Source organism: Panthera leo, chromosome F2 (assembly GCF_018350215.1).
Source record: "Panthera leo isolate Ple1 chromosome F2, P.leo_Ple1_pat1.1, whole genome shotgun sequence".
NCBI lineage: Eukaryota > Metazoa > Chordata > Mammalia > Carnivora > Felidae > Panthera > Panthera leo.
Window position 1 is genome coordinate 37,206,266 of NC_056695.1, and position 23,168 is coordinate 37,229,433.

Consider the following 23,168-nt stretch of genomic DNA (forward strand, 5'->3'; position numbering starts at 1 on the left):
CCTGAAGATTCCTTCCTGTTACTGGATGAGATTCTTTAGGTCATTTTCTATTAACCAACTAGTTACATATCAACATTGTCAGAGCAACTCAAGGCTGACCATCTAAGTTTTTTACTCTTTTACTGCCTATTCAAATGGAAGTTGCTAACAGGACTAATAAAGACAGGGAGAGAAAGAAAAAAAGTGGAAAGTCAAAAGACAAGGTTCATCTATTAGTGACAGAATGTAATCAGGAACTCTAATAAATTAACAATGACTTAATACTTTTGTAAATGTGTTTTAGCATTTAGAAATAATTCACATCCATTCCTCTATCTGATATAAATGATCACCCTGTTGGAAAAGTGCTGACCTGATTTTATAAAGACCTGAGGTCCATAAATGTGAAAGTGACTTGTTCAGGATCACACATTTATGCAGAAGGCAGGGAATTATACTCAGGCTTTTTTCTATCCTCTTTTTGCTATATCATGATTATAATATGATCAAATTATTCCTAGAGTAAGCGTAACTATGAAATAGATCAAAATTACACAAAGGGAAATAATGAATCCTAAGAACGTAAACTAATAGTAATTGATCAGATGTTGGTCATGAAGTCAAATCTTTATAAAAATTAAAGAAAAATTTCCTTACAGATAGTTCTTCTTTAGTTGACCACAGTGTATCTTTCTTGAACTCACATTTCTTTCCAATTTCATTTTCTTGCTAAAGAAATAAAAAATACTGTTCATAGAAATTATAAAATGGCAACTTTAAAAATATTCATGTTCTTGACCCAGTTATTTGATTTTCAAGTATCTTTCCTAGAAAAGCTGAGATGAGAATAGAAATCTATGTAAAAAAAGACACTGCAGTAGGAATTACAAGAGCAAAGAGGACACAATCGAAGTTCATACCAGTTATTTTACAATGAGAAGTGACCATAGTATAAATGAAAAAATGGCTATGAAATTACATTAACAGTTGATTCTAAGTTTGCAGAATAAGAATAAATAAAATACAATATTATCGATGGTTATCTACAGATGGTAGGTAGGATTATCAACAAATTGTTATGTTTTGATTTTCTATATTTCTACATAGCTATGTACTACTTTTATACTCTAAAATAAAAACATTTTTAAAGGATTCTATCTAAATTTACACTTAGTATTTAATTTTAAATTGCCCTTAATCCAGGAAAAAGGAAATAGGGTTACGTTAATTACACAAGATATATGTCTGCAATAAAGTGCAAACTGCCTTGTAGTTTCCTTCACATCCAATATCCAGACCAGGTTCCAGACAAGAGCATATTACATAGATGGCTTTCTGACGCTGTCAGTAAAAACTATAATCTCTTGGGTACACTAGGGGAGCATACGATTTTACATCAAATTTTCAATGATTCAATATTAAATTCAGAAAAACTGTAATAAAAAGTTGGAAAGAAAGGACAGAAAAACAAATGTACATTACTTTGTTTTTGCTTAGGGACTAAAAAGAATTAATACTTTTATCAACAGTAAGGTTAAAAATTTATACTAAGCCTACCATGTGCCCTTTCACTACTTTCATATACATCACCCACTGCAAGTTAATCACAATCAGAACATTTTACACCCCCGCCCTTTCTCCCTTATACTGCCCCACTCCTTCAAACTTGCTCACCCTCTTGAGCAGTTATTTCCCGTCCCAGAGAATCATGTTACAACCCACCCAAGCACTCAAACTCTAAACTTGGGAATTACCCTATACTCTTTTCTTCTCTCTCCATTTCTCATGCTGAGTCAATCACCAAGTCTTGGAGATTCTTTTTTCTTTTTTTTAATTTATTTATTTATTTTGAAAAGGAAACAGAGTACAAGTTGGGGAGGGACAGACAGAGAGAGAGAGGAGAGAGAGAATCCCAAGTAGGCACTGCACCATCAGTAAAGAGCCCAACACGGGTCTCACACCCACAAACATGAGATCATGACCTGAGCCAAAATCAAGAGTTGGATGCGTAACCGACTGAGCCACCCAGGCGTCCCTGGAGATTCTACCTTTTAAAGGCCTATCAAACTTATCCTCTCAGACAGCCTTTCATGTTAGCATGCCCGATGCCTGGAGTAACTGGATAAATGAATGTCCTTCTAAGAAAGCTGATAAAAGGAATTGCCAAAAGAGCAGAGTAGCCCTACGTTTTCGTCCCAGTTCAAAACCTAGCTAAGCAACCTTGCCAAGTTACTTAATACCTTACTGTCAATTTCCTAATCAGTTCAATGTGTATAGTACTGCTTCACTGCAGAATTGCTATAAACAGAATGATGATATCCAGTAAGTGGTAGGTATTACTGCTAGGTTTTGGAAGATACTGTAGTTAAGAGAAGTGGAAACCTTAATTTAGAACAGGAGGGTAGAATGAGGTGAAGAAAAGATGCTCTGCACTCAGTGGGTGCTATTAAGAAGAGGAAATGTTAAGAAGGATGAGTCATGTTTGCATTTTGTGAGACTACGAAACTGTAAGGCCACAACACAGGCACAGCTGTCATATATGTAAGGATAAACTTCTAGCAGGAATATCTAGTCAAAAGTTTTCTATTTCAGCTTATAAAAAGTATTATAAATGTGCTAGAACCTATATTTAAATCCCAAAATAGAAAGAGTGGTTCTATCATCAACAGATTTTAGAAATCTAAGGAATCCAATGTCAAAGAGAAGTTTCACATTTTTGCCTTAAAATTGCATTAAGTTTTTTAAATGAAAGGATTAAGAATTTTTTTCCTGATAATCACTTCCACAGCTAAAAAAATTAAGTGCAATTCCTTTATTCCATGAACATCTCATCTACAAGGACTTTCCAACAACAAATTCTTAAAACAATAAAAGTGAAAAAATTAAAAATAATCTCCCATTGTTTAAGGTTGATGAACTGCATCAATGTCAACTTCCTGGTTGTGATATTGTACTGTAATTATACAAGATGTTACAATTAGGGGAAACAGGATGAAAGGTATACTGGATCTCTCTATATAATTTCTTACAACTGCATGTGAATCAACAATTATCTCAAAATAAGAAGTTGTCAAAAATTACCTTACACTGAAAGCAAAATAACAGGCTCTTACTAAATATGTACAGTGTTAGAATACAGTGACTGAACTTTTAATGTACCCAAAAGTATATCACAATCAAATCACTATTTACTCTCCAGAAGATTTCTGTAATTTTATTTAGAATGTTATGAATTCTAAAGTAGTAAAGTAAGGACAGAGGAAATTATGCTACAGAACCACAGAACAAAATAAAGTAACTGTATGCCCTAGTATCAATATACAGCACGTAAAGCTCAGCTATTAAATGAAAGGTCTTTTCAGATACACAAAAGACTGTTTACTAAATCCCGTATCACTGGTGTATAATGATCACTTCCTGTCTCTCCCACTCTAGGATCAAATGCCCAACCCTGAGTGACCATGAACCCTGGGAGAATGTGCAGTCAATGCAGAGTATTTCAGAATATTAACAGCCATACAGGAGGGCCAAAGAGTTCTGCTATTAAAACCATAACCATTTTCACACAGAGCTGTAGCCACTGTGAACAGTGGACCAATCTGGGATAGAAGAAAAAAAAAAGGCTATTAAAAAAATGAAAGCATGTAATAGCACAAGACTAGAGAAAGAAAATAAGAACATACCAGAAAAAACTAAAAATGAATACAGGAGGAAAGATACACTGCAAGGGAAATGCATTTCCACGGTGTAATGAAAATAATATAAATAGAGTCTAACTTTCTAAAGATTAAATGCTTATAGTATTAAGTAGTCTGAACACAAATTTTGGAATAGCCTGGAGCTAAAATAACATTGTAAATTCATAATACAAATAAACATACCTTTATAAAGAGATATAAATTTATTAAATGTAGTTAGGAAATCATCCCTTGGACTTCACCAATACCACATGAAACCAACGTGAAGTTCCACTCTAGTGGAAATTGCTAAGCAAGTAACTTACAGAATACATAAACCACTTGGTTCAAGTAACCTCTTCTGTAAAGTGACAGCTAATCTTTGATAATAAAGAACCTCCCTTTCTCTGAAGTTCTCAATTTGGCTAAACGGGATCTCACGGTCTATTCTTTCTTCCTTACTTATCTAATGCTAAATATGTTAGGGACAGCAATGTGTCAAGCTTAAAACATTTCCCATACTCTCTTGTAGACTAAAGGTGAGGGATAGGGAGTCATGCAGACCATTACTAAATTCTGGCTAATAACCAAAGTTATAAAGTGAGGTTTCTGAAAGAGCTCCTTAGAATGTGAGGAGGAACTTAGGTGGAGAGGCCTTTTTACCCTGTCCCCTTCTCCACCTTGTTCTTCCTCCCTGGAAAGTTGACATGATGGCTAGAGGTGCCACCTAGTAGAGAGAAAAAGAGACACCTAAGAAATTAATACCACGGAACTTCCAAGCAGCTTTGGTTACCTACTTCTGGGCTTATTTTATTATTTTTAAAAATTTACATCCAAGTTAGTTAGCATATAGTGCAACAATGATTTCAGGAGTAGATTCCTTAATGTCCCTTACCCATTTAGCCCAACCCCCTTGCCACAACCTCTCCAGTAACCCTCAGTTTGTTCTTCATATTTAAGAATCTCTTATGTTTTGTCCCCCTGGGCTTCTTTTATAGGAACAAAAGAACCCTATCTTATTTAAGCCACTGATTTTAGAATTTTTAAAGACAGCAAAAGGAATTCTGAACTCAAAATGAGGGAGCATTTTCTGGGAAGAAAACTGGATGTATCAGAATCTTTGGGGATTTTGGTCTGAGTATCCATATTTTTAAAAAAGCTCACCAGCTGGGGTGCCTAAGTGGCTCAGTTGGTTAAGCGTCTGACTCTTGATTTTGGCTCAGGTCATGATCTCGTGGTTTGGGAGTTCCAGCCCTGAGTTGGGCTCTACTCTGCACTGATGGCATGGAGCCTGCTTGGGATTCTCTTTCTCTCTCTTTCTGTCCCCCTGCCCCTCACCACTCTCTCTGCCCCTCCCCTGCTCACATGCACCCTATTTCTCTAAAAATAAAGTTCAAAAAAAAAAAAAAGCTCACCAGCTGATTCTGATGCATCTGGTCCACAGAAAGGCATTTAAGATTCACTCAAAATAAACAAATAATGAGGATTTTCTCTCATAGGAAGATGCCAATATATAGGCTAAACAGGACACCTACTTTGTTTTCTCAACAGTAGTTATAGATTTACAGTGCTTGATACACACTAGGTTAACAAATACTTATTAAATCATTACACCTTCCAACCACTTAATCTTTATCCTTTTACTCAGTTCTGTCCTTATGCAGTAGCCATTTACAGGAGGGGAGTGACCACAACCATGAACAAGAGTAGAGCTAATCAACCTAAATGAAAGATCAGAATATTATATTTTTACTTCATAAGGTCCATGCTCTCACCTAATGACCTAACTATTCTACGGAAGCAGGCAACTTAGGTATAAAATACAAAATAATCTGAAGACTTTTCTTAGATCAAAGTGCTAAGACAAGTTATTGACATTCATGAAAATAGGATATTAAAGACCAAAATGAAAATAAAAATTCCTACTGATGTTATACCTGATTTATCTAACAATTTATTTCATAGTTTGTTTTACTAACTTTCTTCATTTTTGTATGTCTGCTTGCTCTATTAAGGCATCTCCTATACTTACCATCAGTGCCAAAGGTCTCATATGATAGTATAGTAATAATACAGCCTGGAACTATATTAATCATGAACAACAGTTTGTTGTCATTTATTATATACTGTCAAAGAAACACTATTTTTAATATTTACCTTATCCACTAACAAATCCTTACACTTAATACTGGGTGCTGAACACATGAACTTTTTCAAGGAAACAGTGGATGCTTCTACTGTCTTAAATTTCTTTTTAATCTTCTAAGTTTCTGTCTGTGATACTTCTCATTAAAAAAGGTTACTTACAGATATTCTGTTACTTTCTGGTATTGCTTCATCATAATTAAAAGTGCCATTTGTTTCTATATCCAATCTTGGCCTTTTCCTAATATTGACATCTTCCTCTTGTTTTTGAACTTTCACTCCAATTTCTAACTCTGATTTTGTGTTGAGTAACTCTTCCAATATTTCATCTTCAATGGCTAAATCATCAATTTCTTTTCTTTTTTCTGATCTTAGTTTGTCTGTAGAAAGAGATTCATTGGCAGAACTTCTCACAGTGGATTTTAAATCTGTATCTGTAAGTAAGTTATCTGGTTTCTTTTCCAGAAGCTCACTCTGAGATAGAGACTGTTCCTTATTTTTCCATACTGAGGGTGGAGCAGGTTGTGTCTGTTCTAACAGAGAACAAGACATTTCTATTCTTGCTGATTTGGGTGAAAAAATTTCTTGATTTTCTTCATCTCTTTCCCTTAGATTTAAAAAAGGAGAAAAGAAAACAAAACAGAAAATGAACGCAGCTAATATCTGGCAATATTCACTTCCCCCCATTTAATGCACAATATTCTTGATTTTATTAATATTACTGGGAATAAAAAAAAAAAGGACATCTGAAAAAAGTACATAATTCATATAGACTACTGCTTTCATAGGACTGCCAACCCAACAGCTAAAACAATAGGGAGAAGTCTATCTTCTCTGCTAAGGCAGCAGTAGCTAATAAATCAATGGAGAGGAAAAGGTAGGAAGATATAAAAATACAGAAGATTTGTTGCCGGGAAACAACGGCTTACTTTATAATGTAGGGAACTTGCAGGCAGGGAAAAATTACCTTGGAAATAAAACCTGATGGGTTAATGAGAGCTAATTCAAGGTAATAAGAGTAGCTCTATCCACAATACAGTACAGACTATACACTGCAAGTAATATGTGAATACATGGGGCGCCTGGGTGGCTCAGTTGGTCAAGCGTCCGACTTGGGCTCAGGTCATGATCTCACAGTTCATGGGTCGAGCCCTGCATTGAACTCTGTGCTGACAGCTTGGATCCTGAAGCCTGCTTTGGATTCTGTGTCTCCCTCTCTCTGCCCCTCCCCAACTTAGTGCTCTCTGTCTCTCAAAAATAAACATTAAAATTTTTTTAAAAAAGTGACTATAAGAGTTTTCTATACAATACTGTTTAAGTACTGAATAGTTTATTCATTTATATACTGTACTTCTAACATCCACAGGGAACATAAAAATGTGGATCTCTGCTTCCCAAAAGTTTACTGAATTCATGCTAATTTGGAATAATCAAGGTGATATTTTAATAACACAAATATAGTATCAGGGTACTGGACAGATTTATCAAGAGGTTTCTGCAATAATTTAAGTAGTCAGAGTTTAAATCAGAGAGCTGGCAATACAAACAGATGAAAAAGGAGGAATTTAGGAAGCAATGAAAATAAGAATTACAATGCTGTTTTGGGGGGGTAGAATAGAGAGTCAAAGATTTTGACAAAGTGAACTACTAATAGAAAAAATACATAATCGATGACAGAGGAGGAAAGATTTAGGTGAATTATTTGGGAAAACAGCAGAAAATTCCTGTGGGAAAGCAGAAGTGAGGTTTAAAGGTTAAGTTAAGGCCAAATATATTGGTCATCTGTAATAAAGTCATGAAACTCATACAACACATAAAAAGCAGTAGTATGAAAATGAAAGAAGTCCTCAAAGGGGGCAGAGAAGCAAAACAACCAGAAGCTACTACTACTTCCGAGAAGACACTGTAAGGAGAATAAAGATTCAAGAGTTGAGTATACCAAAGGCCACTAGAGCTAGCAACTGTGTCAATGGTTACTTTTCAAGGACATCATGTCAAGATGAAATATTGCTGGTTAAGAATTATTTCATACAGCAATGGGAGCAGTAACAGTAATATCTTTTTTTGAGAAGTTTAATAGTGATTGTGAAAGACAAAAGGCATTTGCTAGAGGAAAGAACCAAGTCAAGGGAAGGTTTCAAAAAATAAAAGGGACAGATAGCTTTTGAAAAGAGAAGGACCTAGAATAATTAAAGGCACTGGAAACTGAGAAACTAACTGAGAGCATGGTCTTAGAGGAGGTAAGAGAAGTTGAAAGAATGAGGTGTGGGAAAGCTCTTTTTCAAAAGAAGCGTGGTAAAATGAAATGACAGGTAAGCTAAGCTATCTAGGAAAAAAGAATCTATCTACAATGACCTTAGTGAAGGAGGAGATTTGGACATTTCTGAAAGGGCATGAGGTCAAAGAGTCAGTTTTCCACAGAAGCATTTTCAAGCAGAACACAGACTAAATGCCATTCTATAATCATATAACAGATATTAATATTTTTCAGAGACACAGAGGCATTATTTTAAAATATACCGTTTTTTGGTAGACGGCTGAAAGTAGTTTTTGATGGAGTTGGTCTGCTGCTGAGAAGCCCGATCTCTACTTTTATTTACACCTGAGAATTTATTTGGTGAAAGCTGATAGGTTGGGATTTTCATCCTAACCAGAGTATTTGATACTGTATTATTATCATTAGAGCTTATTTTGTGGGGTTCCTTCGCAGCGGATATTTCTTGTGAAGACATTCTGAATTTCTGTTCCACTCTGGAGATTTTGATTTCTTTAGGTCTTTCACTCAAATCCATGCTGTAGCAAAAGAAAAGAATGCAAGGTAAACAAGTGGATTTACAGCAATTTTTATCTAGAAACAAAGTCCTCTAAATAGTACTAATGTGATACAGCTTCAGAACATAATTATCTTTAGACAATAATTAAATGAATATATTTCACTACCTCAAGAAAGTCACTCCTTTTTCATCAAACCTCCCTAAAGACAAATGATAACTTTCTCTTCTTCATTCCTTACAGCACACAATGTCCAGCATACTCTATTATAAAAAACTACCATACACACATGAGTATCACCCTAGTATTCTATTAAAAATTAAACTAGGTGATAACCTAGGTAATTACTACTTTAAAATTTCAGAATTATTTTCATGCAAAAAAATTAATTAAAAAAAGGAAAATCAGAAAAAGAACAATCTCCTACAATTTCAGAATCATCTATAAGGAGATATTTAGATCCCCTTTAGAACTAAATTAGATAAATTTAGATTCACATGAACTGATACGGCTATATTCTACCCAGATGGCAAGAATATAGATGAACTAATAATGGTTATATTCCATCCAGATGGTAGTCCCTAGAATAGAACTCTATTCTCTACCAGAAAAATATTGAAAACACACACATGGTTCTACAATGTATGGTTAAACATATACTGCCTTTAATACTCTTATTTCACACACACACAAATATTCTTATTTCACAAAAAACAACTAAAGTGGTCATACAGATGACTTTCAAAACATTAATAGTTTCTCTTTAAAAAGTTACATCTAGGCTGGGGCACCTGGGTGGCTCAGTCAGTTAAGTGTCCGACTTCGGCTCAGGTCATGATCTCACGGTTCATGGGTTCAAGCCCTGCGCTGGGCTCTGTCCTGACAGCCTGGAGCCTGCTTCGGATTCTGTCCCTCTCTCTCTCTCTGCTCCTCCCCTGCTCATGCTCTGTCTCTCAAGAATGAATAAACGTTTAAAAAAAAAAAAAAAAAAAAAGCAAGTTACATATGGGGCGCCTGGGTGGCTCAGTCGGTTAAGCATCCAACTTCGGCCCAGGTCATGACCTCATGGTTCATGGATTCTAGCCCCATGTGGGGCTCTGTGCTGACAGCTCAGAGCCTGGAGCCAATTTCAGATTCTGTGTCTCCCTCTCTGCCCCTCCCATGCTTGCGCTCTCTCTCTCAAAACTAAACAAACATTAAAAAAAATTTCTAAAGTTATATCTGACCTCAATATAACAAAAGGATATATTAAAGTTTTAAATATGATCCAATATAGTGATATCACAAATATCTTTCAATATGAATAGTTTATTATGGATTATTTAAAATATACTATCTTAAATGAAAAATACCGAAGAATATATATAAGTTGCCCTTGCTCAAAAAAAAACCCCAAAGAACAAAAAAGGTCTCTTCAAATAGAGAACTACTAGAAAACTGTCTTTACGAACAAATATTAATTGTTTAGATAGCCAGGTAGAAACATAGAAAGGATCTCCAAGGGGCGGCTGGGTGGCTCAGTCGGTTAAGTGTCCGACTTCAGCCTAGGTCATGATCTTGCTGTTCCCGAGTTCGAGCCCCACATCGGGCTCTGTGCTGACAGCTCAGAGCCTGGAGCCTGTTTCAGATTCTGCATCTCCTTCTCTCTCTCTGCCCCTTCCCCACTCACACTCTGTCTCTCTCAAAAACAAACATAAAAAAAAAAAAAAAAAGTATCTCCAAAGTTGTAATATTCAGATAAAGGCAACATTATACAGTACACATTTATTTCAAAGTTATTTCACCAGTCAGAAAAAAAGTACATAATTCTTTTTGGTCTTCCATGTACATTTCTAAGAAACAACAAAAAAACTTTGTAAGACAGTGGTTAGCAATCTATGGCTTACGGACCAAATCTGGCCTCCCACTTATTTTTGTAAATTAAATTTTATTGGAACACAACCACACACATTCATTTACATGTTGTCCAAGGCTGTTTTCATGCTACAATGGCAAAGCTAAATAGATGTGACAGAGATCAATGACCCACAAAGCCAAAAATATTTACTCTCTGGTCCTTTATAGAAAGTTCACCAATCTTGCCCTAAAACATGACATCCCATTCTCCCATACTTTATCTCCTAAGAACTAATCTGCTAATGGCACTGACTTTACTTCTTAAATATACTATTAACTCACTGATAGAATTGTCTGTTAACAATGAAGCTTTACCATGTATCTGCTTGCTCTGATTCCGTATCAGCTACATATGTTGTAGTATTCACTGGGGCACTTAGCATTAGTTTTTCATTGACAGACAAGCCTTGGGAAAAGCTTGGCCCTGGAGTCATCTTCAATGCTGTAAATCACACAAGCAAAAGGAAGAATCATAACTGCTAGACACAAGATGAACATTTTGTCACTTAAAATGGTTAGACTGTTCCATGCCGAGGGAAGTAAGTTGGTAACATAGAACAGTTATCTTCAGTCAGTGGAGCCAACAAATACTTAACGAAATAGCCTAAAAGCAACCTGTTGGCATTTGTAATGGGCTTATCTGCATCAAATCATTTTAAAGCTACACCAAATCCTTCATGAAGTATTATAATCTTAAATAAAAATAAAACCAACAAATTATAATTCAAATTATGCTTTAAGTCAGTAGGCCAAAAAATTGCATTTCTTCCCCACAGAAAGAATATCGACCCTACTTGGTCTACACAAATCAAAATTAAAGTGAGTTTCACTTTCTGAAGGAATACTATCTGAAAAAAAAGACATAAATAGTTTTAGGCACAAATTTTGTGGTCACTCCAGAAAACCATAATGATTACTTCATCTTTTCATTAATTAGAACAACTTAATTCAAGTGCCACTCTTCCAGCATACTTTTCTGAACCTCCCACACTGAATTAGGTAGCCTTCATTTCAGCTCCCATACCACCCTTTACATCACACTGTTAACTTTTTGCACACTTACCATCAGCTACACGGCCTGCATTAAATTATTTAACCTCTCTATGCCTTAGTTTCCTCATTCATTAAATCTGGATCATTTTGTTTTGAGGCACAATGAATTGATACATGGAGAGCACTTAAAAAAATGCGTGGAAACAGTAAGTACTATGCAAGTACTGTATTGTATTAGCTGTTATCATCACTTTATATTACGCTTGTTTACTTGTTACTTTCCATTAGACTTGGAATCTCGAGAGTAGGAACTGGCTGTTGTTCATATCTAAATCTTTGGTACCTGAGCAATGTTTCAGACACGGTGCATATAAATAAGTTAATGGAATTAAATTATTAACAGAAAATTTTAAAAAGTTGACATCTACTAAGTAAGTTAAATTATCACTTGTTAGGTCCTCATGACATAGGATGTGCTAAATAAATGTTTATTGCTGATTCCAAATTCAGGTATATAAATGACTTGTCACTTTCCTTATATGACCTCCTTAGAAGCTCATTGGCATCTCCTTAAACACACATATCCTTAGAATACATGTCAGCGTGCACTTCAGTTTGTAAAAAATAATAATTACAAATACTTACATTATTACCAAAAGAAACTGTAAGTAGAATGTAAAGATCCCAAATAAGTGATGTTTGTCAAAAAAAGATTTACAATGTTCTCCTTGCTAAAAATACTATATAGGAAGGAATCTGATTGGCTCACCTCTTTATTCCAAGTGATTAGATTATAGGTATATTACAAATATTCAATAAATATCTGAATTAATAAATGAAAAAATATGGAAGGAAGAAAGTAAGGAGGGGAGAAAGGGAAAGATACATGATTTTGTCTATTCCCCCACAACGGGTTATGGTGTAAAATTGTTTATAAGTCAGATGTCTAGGACTTGGAATCTATATAGACCCACCTATGTGTATTTGCAAGAAGTAATACTACTGATTGTAATGTTGATTTTTACTCCTTATGACCCTGTTTCTATATGAAATGATACAATAGAAAAGGTACTAGTCTAAGTGTTCAAAACACCCAAACTTTAGGATTGGGCTGAACATGAAGTATTTACGGAACCTTATCTTTTCTCAGCCTTGAGAGCTCTCTTACCTTTTGAAAGTAAGACAGATTAGATGATCTCTAAGGCCCTTTTGGCCATAACACATTTCCAACAGTGGATGATAAAACTTTGTTGCTCCACACTGGCAAAGATAATCCTGTGTACCAACAATTTAGTTCAATTAAGGAAATATTCATACCTGGTACAAACAAGTACTATGCGTGGTGCTGTCAGGGAATCCAAAATTAGTAACAGATAATTAATCTAGTGGCTGAAAGAGGCATGGAAACTGGTTACATTTCAAAGTAAGAAGAAACGCTAACTGGAATGCAAAAAAGTTACGGTACAGAAGACACAATAATTCTGATTTGGAGAGTTATGGGAGACACAACAACTTAGAAAAACTTCATGAAGTAGGTAAGCATTTGTGGAATGAATCAAATTTTGAAGAGCAGTATTGACATTCTAGAACAGGGACCATGATGAGCAAGATCAAGGAGTGTGGAAACTATAAATAATATGACACATATATACTGTAGGGAGATGTATTTTTAAAAAGATGAGGATGGGAGAAAGGCTTTATCAGCTAAACTGCTGAGGGCTCAGAACTCTTGATGAAGGGCTCAGGGTTTTACTTCATAAATAATGAGCCAGTAAGAGGTTTTAAGAAAAGGTAAGCTGATTCTATTGGCAAAGTGAAATGTTAACTGTAGAGAGGACTATGGAGACAGGACCATCATTGGTGCAATTACAACAGCCCTCAGGAAAATCAGACAACAGAAGGTTCAAATGGGGCACTGGCTGTTGAGAAGGAATGGCAGCAGACCTCGTGAGTAGAAGTTACAGAGAGAAAATTTCAGGTCTTGTTTTAGCTTTCTCTTTATGCTTGGCCTTACATGAACTTGTCCCATGTGTTTGTTTATTAACTGAATCTTGACCTTTAGAATATAAAGTTCACAAGAACAGGTATCTTGTTTTACTTTATTCACCACTGTATCCTCAGCACTTAGAAACAGTGCCCAGTACACGGCAGCTACAAATATTTATCAAATAAATAAACGGATAGAGGAGTGTTAAAAGATGGTGAAAATGGTCATCCCTGACAAGTACAGAGTAATATGCATACAGTCTATCATCAAGTTATGAATAAAGATGTTATAGAATCAAGAAAATAATGCTTTAATTACCTGTATTTGGCTGGCCGTGAGGATCACAGTAATTCTCTGTAGTCATGAAAATGACTGCCAATCCAATTTCTGCTTCAGGAATAGGTCTAAGACCCTGCCTGTGAAAATAAAACAGATTAAATATGATAGTATACTGAAACTAACAACTCTTATTAAAGTGGTATCAAGTTGAATCTTTTTATTCCTTCCTTAAAGAGGTATCACAATTTTACAGTATGGAGAAAATTTCAAATACACTGAGTACTGGCCTACTAAATTGGGGCAATGCTACACTGGGCAAGCCCACCACCTTTTAGTAACTCGGTTATTTCATCTGGAAATAAAGACCTAGAATAAAGGATATAGAGACTTCCAGTTCTGAAATTCTGTAATTTTTAGAATTAAAAACAAAACAAAAACAAATAAAAAACAGTAATGCCCCAATGAAGCAATAAATTATTCTTTAATTTTTAACATTTATTTATTTTTGAGAGAGACAGAGAGAGAGACAGAGCACAAAGAGGAGAGGAAGACAAGAATCCGAAGCAGGCTCCAGGCTCTGTCAGCATAGAGCCCGATGCGGGGCTTGAACTCACAAACTGCAAGATCATGACCTGAGCCGAAGTTGGTCACTCAACTGACTGAGCCACCCGGGAGCCCCTAAAAGAAATTTTTATAAGCAAACCTAATACTAGGATCCAAAGATAAACTTGAGAGACAGAAGACAGTAGACAGGGAAGGAGAGAGAAAACTACAAAGAACTATCATAAGCTGAATGTATACATGTTTTATAATTTAAAGTTTAGTAAATAAAATCATTTTACCAAATTTACATGTATTAAGCAAACTTATTAAAGAATCATACAGTGAAAGGTACGTACCTTCTGTTTTCTGTGAATGAAACAATAACTACCATATAGAAACTCTACCTCAGACTTTAAGAACTATAAAACTCCTTTAAATGCTTATTGTAAAGATGTTTTAAGTGGTTGTAGTTTAAAAAGTCTTTTTCTAAATTTTTTTTTTTCAACGTTTTATTTATTTTTGGGACAGAGAGAGACAGAGCATGAACGGGGGAGGGACAGAGAGAGAGGGAGACACAGAATAGGAAACAGGCTCCAGGCTCTGAGCCATCAGCCCAGAGCCCGACGCGGGGCTCGAACTCACGGACCGTGAGATCGTGACCTGGCTGAAGTCGGACGCTTAACCGACTGCGCCACCCAGGCGCCCCTAAAAAGTCTTTTTCAAATGCTAAACATTTTGTTTACGTCCTAGGTTTATGTAAATAAAATTCAACCGTATGTGCAATTATGACAATACCATATTAAAATATATTTTTAAAGCAGAATAGGGGCGTCTGGGTGGCTCAGTCAGTTAAGAATCTGACTCTTGATTTCGGCTCAGGTCATGAGGTCATGGTTCGTGAGACTGAGTTCTGTGCTGGGCTCTGTGCTGACAGTGTGGAGCCTGCTTAGGAGTCTCTCTCTGCCCCTCCTCTGTGTGCACACGCTCTCTTTCTCAAAATAATAAAACCATTTTTTGAAAACAAAAAAATTTTATGGGGCTCCTGGGTGGCTCAGTTAGTTGGGCGCCCGACTTCGGCTCAGGTCTGATCTCACCGTTTGTGAGTTTGAGCCCCGCATCGGGCTCTGTGCTGACAGCTCAGAGCCTGGAGCCTGCTTCGGATTCTGTGTCTCCTGCTCTCTCTGACCCTTCCCAGACTCATACTCTGAGTCTCTCTCCCTCAAAAATAAAAAAACATTCAAAAAATATTTTAAAAATATTTAAAAAATAAAGTATTATAATCAAGTGATCACATATCTATTTATAATTCAGGTAATTCAAAATTGATATTTTATTACCCTTTTTTGAAACTGTAAATTATGTAAATTAGTTATAAAGTTTAGCTCCATAAAATAAAAACATTTTTTTTTAATTTTTTTTTTAACGTTTTATTATTTATTTTTGAGACAGAGAGAGACAGAGCATGAACAGGGGAGGGGCAGAGAGAGAGGGAGACACAGAATTGGAAGCAGGCCCCAGGCTCTGAACCATCAGCCCAGAGCCCGACGCGGGGCTTGAACTCACAGACCGCGAGATCGTGACCTGAGCTGAAGTCGGATGCTTAACCGACTGAGCCACCCAGGCGCCCCAAAACATTTTTAACATATAATTAAAAATGCTATACAGATACTACGTCATCCTAAATGGGGAAACACAATCCTTTTAAAGTCAATAGTGAGATAAATGTGGCTACTAACACTAATTCAACACTACTCTAGAGGTTCCAGTAGGTATGAACAGAGAAAGATAGAAAAGGAGAGAAGTATCAGAGGTATAAGGCTCTAAAAAAAAGGACAAAAACTTTACTTACAGATGAGGATTTCTACAAAAAAAAAAAAAAAAAGGACCACAAATACATTAGAAATAAAGGGGAGGCTAACAAAGGTAACAGGATATGAGTAATATCTAAATGTCTACTGAATTTATATTAGAAAACGTAATTAGAAATAACATATTTATGTTCTACTTCCCAGACATATAATATCTACCAAAAAATATGTAGTACTGAGGAATAAATCTAATAAAAGGTACTCATGATGTCTATAGGGAAATTATAAAAATTGTTAATTCTCCCCAAATTGATTTGTAAATTCAATGGCATTCCTAATCAAAATCCCAGCAAGGTTTTTGAAGATGACTCAAAATGTATATGGAAAAATACAGAGCAAAGAATGGACAGGACGATTCTAAAGAAGAGCAGAAAGATTTACCATAGTAGATTATGAGGACTTAATGGATGTTATAGTAATTAAAACAATGTAGTAAATGTGGTGTTGGTACAAGAACAGACATACTGACCAATGGAATAAAGCCAAAAGCATCCCTATGCATGTATGGAACTTTGGTATAAAACAGAATCAATTCCAGATACATTAAAAATAAATTTCAAAAACAAAATATTAAAACACTAGCAACAAATTAGTAAAAAGCATAGGCGAATATCTTTTTAATCTAAGAACAGAAAGATTTCTTAAGTTTTTTTTTTTTTTTTTTTTTTTAACATTTATTTATTTTTGAGAGACAGAGAGAGGCAGAGCACAAGTGGGGAAGGGACAGAGAGAGAGGAAGACACAGAATCCGAAGCAGGCTCCAGGCTGTCAGCACAGAACCTGATGCGGGGCTCGAACTCAAAAACTGTGACATCATGACCTGAGGTGAAGTCAGACGCTTAACTGACTGAGCTACCCAGGCACCCCTAGAAAGATTTCTTAAAATACAAAAAGCACTAAGAAAGAAAAGGTTATTTAATGTTAATTTTTAGTATATTAAAATTAAGGGCTTTCATGTATCACCAGTAAAACGCTAATGACAAAGTGGTAAAAGATTTTGCAATACATACAAGTGAAAAAAGGAATAATATTGAGAAATATATAGAACTTATACAAATAAAAAAGGAGAGCATACAAATATGCAATTACCACATGATCCAGGAATTGCACTCTTGGGCATTTATCCCAAAGAAATAAAAACTTATATTCAAAAGAAACTTGTACATGTATGGTTATAGAGGTTTCATTTTTGACAAAAACTGGAAAAATGCAGATATCCTTCAATAGGAGAATGACTCAACAAACCGTAGTATATACATATATTTATACTTAACACTAATGAGCAAGAAGAAAGGATGAATGACTGATACGCATAACTTAGGTGAATCTCCAAGGAATTATGCTAAATAAGAAACCCAGTCCTAAGGAGTATATGCTATAGGATTTCATTTATACATTCTTTTAAAAGACAAAATTTTAGAAGTGGAGAATAAGTTAGTGGTTTGCCCAGATTTGGGAACATGGAGTGGGAAGTGAGGACGGAGAGAGGAAGGGAGGGAGGGAAGTGGGTGTGGCTACAAAAGAACAACAGGAGGGATCCCTGTGGTGATGGAACTGTTCTGTGTCTTGACTAAGGTGGTGAATATATGAACCTACAAATGTGATAAAATTGTATAGAACTAAAACACATTCATACACACACACAACTGAAAAATCCATATTTAAAAAAATATAACAATTACACCACTAGAAAATGAGGTCAAACACATGAACAGCTATTTCAGAACAGGAAAGACAGATGTCCAATAAACATCAGAAAGAAATGTTTCTCACTGGTGATGAGAAAAATAGAAATCAAAATCATAAGACATGAATATACATCCATTCAGTTAACAAAAATGGTAAGTCTAAAAATATCAAGTGTTGAAAACAATGTGCATCTACTTGATCTTTTATATACTGTGGGTGGAAGTATAAAGCGGAAAAGAGTTTGATACCACCTCCGGAGGTTGAGTGTTCACATAACCCATGACCCAGCAGTCCTAACTCTAAGAATATTCTCCAAAGAAAATCTTGCATTAAGGACAACCAGGAAATATAAAAAATGATCTTAATAGCAATGTTTACAATAATAAAACCAGAAATAAGGTATTTTTCAATGTGGAATAAATGAATGAACTGTGGTCTATTCACACAATGAAACATATTTTACCATCAAAACAAATTACAGCAACATGCAACAAAATGGATGAATTCTTATTAGCAATGTATCAAGTGAAAAAAATCCCCAAAGATTACATGCAGTATGAGGACCAGGTTATCAAGTTAAATCAACTAAAACATACATACACATATTTTAGGAATATATTAAAAAACAATAAATCTGTATATAAAATGATAAGCAAAGGATTCAGGAAGATAGTTATCCCACGTAGGGGGGACAGTGGGCTAGGAGTATCCTATTTTAGAGGTAGGTTATTTTCAAGTACCTAGCTTGTATTTTGCAGAGCAGATTCTCAAATATTTATATAATTTAAGGGGCGCCTGGGTGGTGCAGTAGGTTAAGCATCCGACTTCAGCCAGGTCACGATCTCGCGGTCCGTGAGTTCGAGCCCCGCGTCAGGCTCTGGGCTGATGGCTCGGAGCCTGGAGCCTGTTTCCTATTCTGTGTCTCCCTCTCTCTCTGCCCCTCCCCCGTTCATGCTCTGTCTCTCTCTGTCCCAAAAATAAATAAAAAACGTTGAAAAAAAAAAAATTTAAAATACTACTGGGGTGCCTGGGTGGTTCAGTCAGTTAAGTTTCTTGACTTCAGCTCAGGTCATAATCTCGCGGTTTGTGGGTTTGAGCCCTGTGTCGGGCTCTGTACTGACCACTCAGAGCCTGGAGCCTGATTTGGATTCTGTGTCTTCTACTCTCTCTCAAAAATAAACATTAAAAAATAAAAAAATAAATAACTACTTAACTAGTGAACAAAATTAAGGTGTATTAGTTATGATTCCATGATGACAGTGTATCATGAACCAAGGATTATGACTCATCCAATTTTGTGCAAAGCTGTGCAACAGGTGAAGAGAGGAAAAGGCAAAGAGGAGGAAAGGATAAAGAGAAGATAACTAAATTAGTAACAGGAAGAGTTCCCAAATTTGAGCTAAGATACTGGGAATATACCTTAGCAAGGACAAAAATCATTTCCCTTAGACTTTGAAATTTTCTTCACAAGGTATTTAATTTTAACCACTGATGTCCAATACCCACTTTTTACAACTAATCAATATAACTATGGCAGTAGCCAATCCCAGTGTTGCCTTGTTGTCTGAAATTCAGTTAATAGCTGGCTTTACTGGCCACCTGCCTGATCTAACAGCACGTTCAATGACTATCAGTGGCTTAGACTAAGTGGACACATGTTACCTTAAGTGTCGGTCTTTCTCAAATTATAAAACTGCCTTCCCTCCAAAACCAAATTGTAATGGGGCCAAATGTCACCATATGATGAAGGCACCAGCCTCTGATCAACTTTGTACTCTAGCTACTTTCTTACCTCGGGGTCACGGTACATGCTGAAAAGCAGTGAGATGTAATGGTGAAGAGCATGGACTCTGTATCCAGGCTGCCTGGGTTCACATCCCGGCTTTTGCTCACTCCCTGTGTTCTACCCCTTTTGTCTTATCTATACAATGGGTACCATAACAGTAAATAATACACAGAGTTGTGTGAGGATTAAATGTCTTTATATACGTTAAAACTCTTAGGACAGGATCTGCTATACAGTATTCTGTAAGCATAGCTTTCACTACTGCTGTTTTGCCTGGCTTTCAAAGACTGGTCATAGGTAAAGTATTGTCTAAAAGAGGCCTTCTCTTCTTTATGCTATTCAAAATAAACTTCTTCCCCTTGCCTTGTTATTCCACTTCCTTTATACACATTTGTAATTATCTGGTTACTCGTCTTAATCTGTCTTTCCCTCTAGACAGTAAGCTCCAATGGTGGCAGGGACCACAGCCACCTTGTTTACCACTATATTCCCAGTGCCTAAAACATATGAGAACAATAGTAAATTCTGGATGTAGTAGCAAGATATCACCGTTTTTATACAAGTATTTTCTTTTTGTAGCAGTTACTACATCTCCATTAAATAAAATATTTATGGGACAGATGACTGAAATATTAACTTTTGTTTCAGCAAACATATAAATAAAAGCAATCTCCATGGTTAGAAGGACTATTGGGACAGGAAAAATGAGTATTGTAGGGAATAGCTATGGACTTTTTAGATATATTAAATACCCTACGTCGTAACTACTTTTTGGTAGGTGAATAGAAATTTGGTCAGCAGATTGCCAAGCCTGACATTTTTACAATACTTTTAAGCTTCAACAATGCTAAGATCATTAATATCAATAAAAAGTTTACGAAAAAAACCCTTTGTTTATCTCTTTCGCACCCTCTCTCCCCACTACAAATCCTATTATTGAATATATAGCATTTTTTCTTGCTTTTGCATGGTAGCCTATATGACAGGACTTAAGATTTTTATATGCACTGACCAAAGAACAAATACATTTCAGTTCTAGGCAGTTTCAGGAAAAAAACTTACATTTGTGTTATAAAGATATTCTATTTCTAGCATACTAAGTTACAATAAATTTTCAGTTATAGATAAAATTGCTTTTTTTTTTAAATAAAGAATCATTCTGTACCTTTGGAGCATATCCATAATTGAGTGAATCCATGTTTTCTGAGAGTCAGGAATTAGAGTTTGTGAATTTGTTACTCCTACATCAACAACACAAATTCCAGGAGCTGAAAAGAAACTGTCTTCTTCTTCATTTTCTTCTGTTATCAACCTAGCATCTCCTCCTCCAAAAATAACTGCTGAACTTAACTTTTTATGCTAAAAATGGAAACAAAAAGTAATGAAATAGCCCCAATTTGTTGAGTACATTCTTTTTTTAAATTTATTTTAATTCTAGTATAGTGAACAGTGTTATATCAGTTTCAGGTGTACAACATAGTGATCCACACATCGCCCAGTGCTCATCATGACAAGTGTACTCCTTAGTCCTCTATCACCTATTTCACCCCCACCTCCTCCCCTCTAGTGACCATCAGTTTGTGCTCTACAGTTAAGAATCTGTTCCTTGGTTTGTCTTTTTCATTTGCTCATTTGTTTTGTTTCTTAAACTTCACATATGAATGAAATGATATTGTATTTGTCTTTCTCTGACTTATTTTGCTTAGCATTATACTCTAGACCCATCCATGTTGTTGCAAATGGCAAGATTTCATTCTTTGTTTTACAGCTTAGTAATGTGTATGTACACATACACACACATATGTAGGTATGTGTACATGTATGTACACACATCTTCTTTATCCATTCATCTCTATTAGGGAAGTAACATAAAAGTACAATTGATTCTATTTTTTGAGAAGACAATCTGAGCTTCTACTCAGAAAATCCCTAGTTCACCAGGTATCTCTTCAGCTGTGGAACGGTTACGCTGTTTGCACTTCTTTATCATAATTCACAGTGCTCTGTGGGTTTGCCTGCATTTTTGCACCTACAACTTAAACTCCTTGAATGCCCATTTTGGCACACATAAGACATTCAACAGCTGTTTACTAACTGACCAAGTAAGGACTTAAATCAGTTTTCTGTCCCCACTCCCCCACTTATATATTAACATAGTCTTAATTATCCAATTAACATATGTCAAGAAATACCATAATCATATACATCAGCAATGGGAAAGTTCTGGTGTCTGGGCAGTTTATTTCACTTTGCGCTTCTATACAAAATCTCAAAAAAAAACATTTACTACTGTTAACGTCATTAATTTATCCTAGTTTATAACATCTTCTTTAGGAAAATTTAGCCCATTACCTGTTTGGCATTTAGAAATACAAATGTTTTCCCTTTGAAGATTTGCTTTCTCTCCTGTCGTCCTGACAGATCAATGTTTTTATTTCCAATAACTGGTTCATCAATAGGTGGGTAAAAGCTGTAAAAAAAAAACATTTTAAAGAATATTCTAATTATATACTATTCTGTATGTGTACTGTTAAATTTGTAAGCAGAGTAGCTATCTAGACACTAGAAAGGCTTAATTTCCATAACACCATGAAAAAACATTTTTTTTTTTTTTAAGTTTTATCTGGGACAAAAAGGCAAAAAGCATCTAGAAAAATTGTGACACATGCCACATAAAATAGCAGAACTGTTCTCTATTTTCTGAAATAATATAATCCAAGGGTAGACAATCATAAAATACAATTTAATAAACATGAATCAAACAAGTTATGTGAATTACAAAAGGTTGAAAAAGACAATGTCCATAAAGATCAAATTCTACTGGCATCTCGGGTTTCCTGGGAACCAATGTGTGTTAATGTTCACATCTAATTCTGTGAACTACTATTGTGTTTTATTATAAGTCCATTGGAGAAGCTCAGGAAATTTTAAAACTTATTTTTGTCAGTTTAAATAAAACTTCCAAAGTGAGATTAAAAAACACAATCTTTTAGCTCTTTAACATAATGCTGTAAGAACACCTTAATCATCCATGAAAATAGGGGAAAAGAAGAAAATACAGAAGCAAAATCAACAGATAATTCTTAAGCCTTCCACAGTTCCAACTTTCTACATAATCAAATTTTTGCTACAACAATTCATAACGGACCAGCCTTTCAACTTATCCACTTTCAAGTAAAAATTAATTACTAATATTCATGAATAAGAAGACTCAATATTGTCAAGATATTAGTTCTTCCCGACTTGATCTATAGATTAAACATAATCCCAATAAAATTTCCAGCAAGTTACTTTGTGGATACTCACAAACTGATTCTAAAATTTACATGGAGAGGCAAAAGATCCAGAAGGCCCAGCACAATATTAAGGAAGAACAAAGTACGAATACTACCCAAATTCATGATTTATTATAAAATTACAGTAATCAAGACAGTCTGGTATAATGAAAAAATAGACAAAAGAGACTAGAGAGCCCAGAAACAAACTCACATAAATATACTCAACCGATCTTTGACAAAGGAACAAAGACAATACAGGAGTTCAGTCTTTCCTTT

The 23,168-nt window shown here is 35.4% G+C and overlaps 1 protein-coding gene across 4 annotated transcripts in view; it reads right to left on the bottom strand.

Moving 5' to 3' along the window:
- NBN (nibrin) overlaps positions 1-23,168 on the bottom strand; it is a 50,924-nt gene that overhangs the window by 11,445 nt on the left and 16,311 nt on the right. For all 4 annotated transcript variants that reach the window (XM_042923228.1, XM_042923227.1, XM_042923226.1 and 1 more), the window contains 7 exons: positions 21,967-22,084; positions 20,780-20,973; positions 13,768-13,865; positions 10,785-10,911; positions 8,322-8,594; positions 5,964-6,408; positions 637-708 (listed from right to left, as the gene is read on the bottom strand). In XM_042923228.1, coding sequence (XP_042779162.1) covers positions 637-708; positions 5,964-6,408; positions 8,322-8,594; positions 10,785-10,911; positions 13,768-13,865; positions 20,780-20,973; positions 21,967-22,084 — 1,327 coding nt within the window. The remainder of the gene's footprint in view (positions 1-636; positions 709-5,963; positions 6,409-8,321; positions 8,595-10,784; positions 10,912-13,767; positions 13,866-20,779; positions 20,974-21,966; positions 22,085-23,168) is intronic.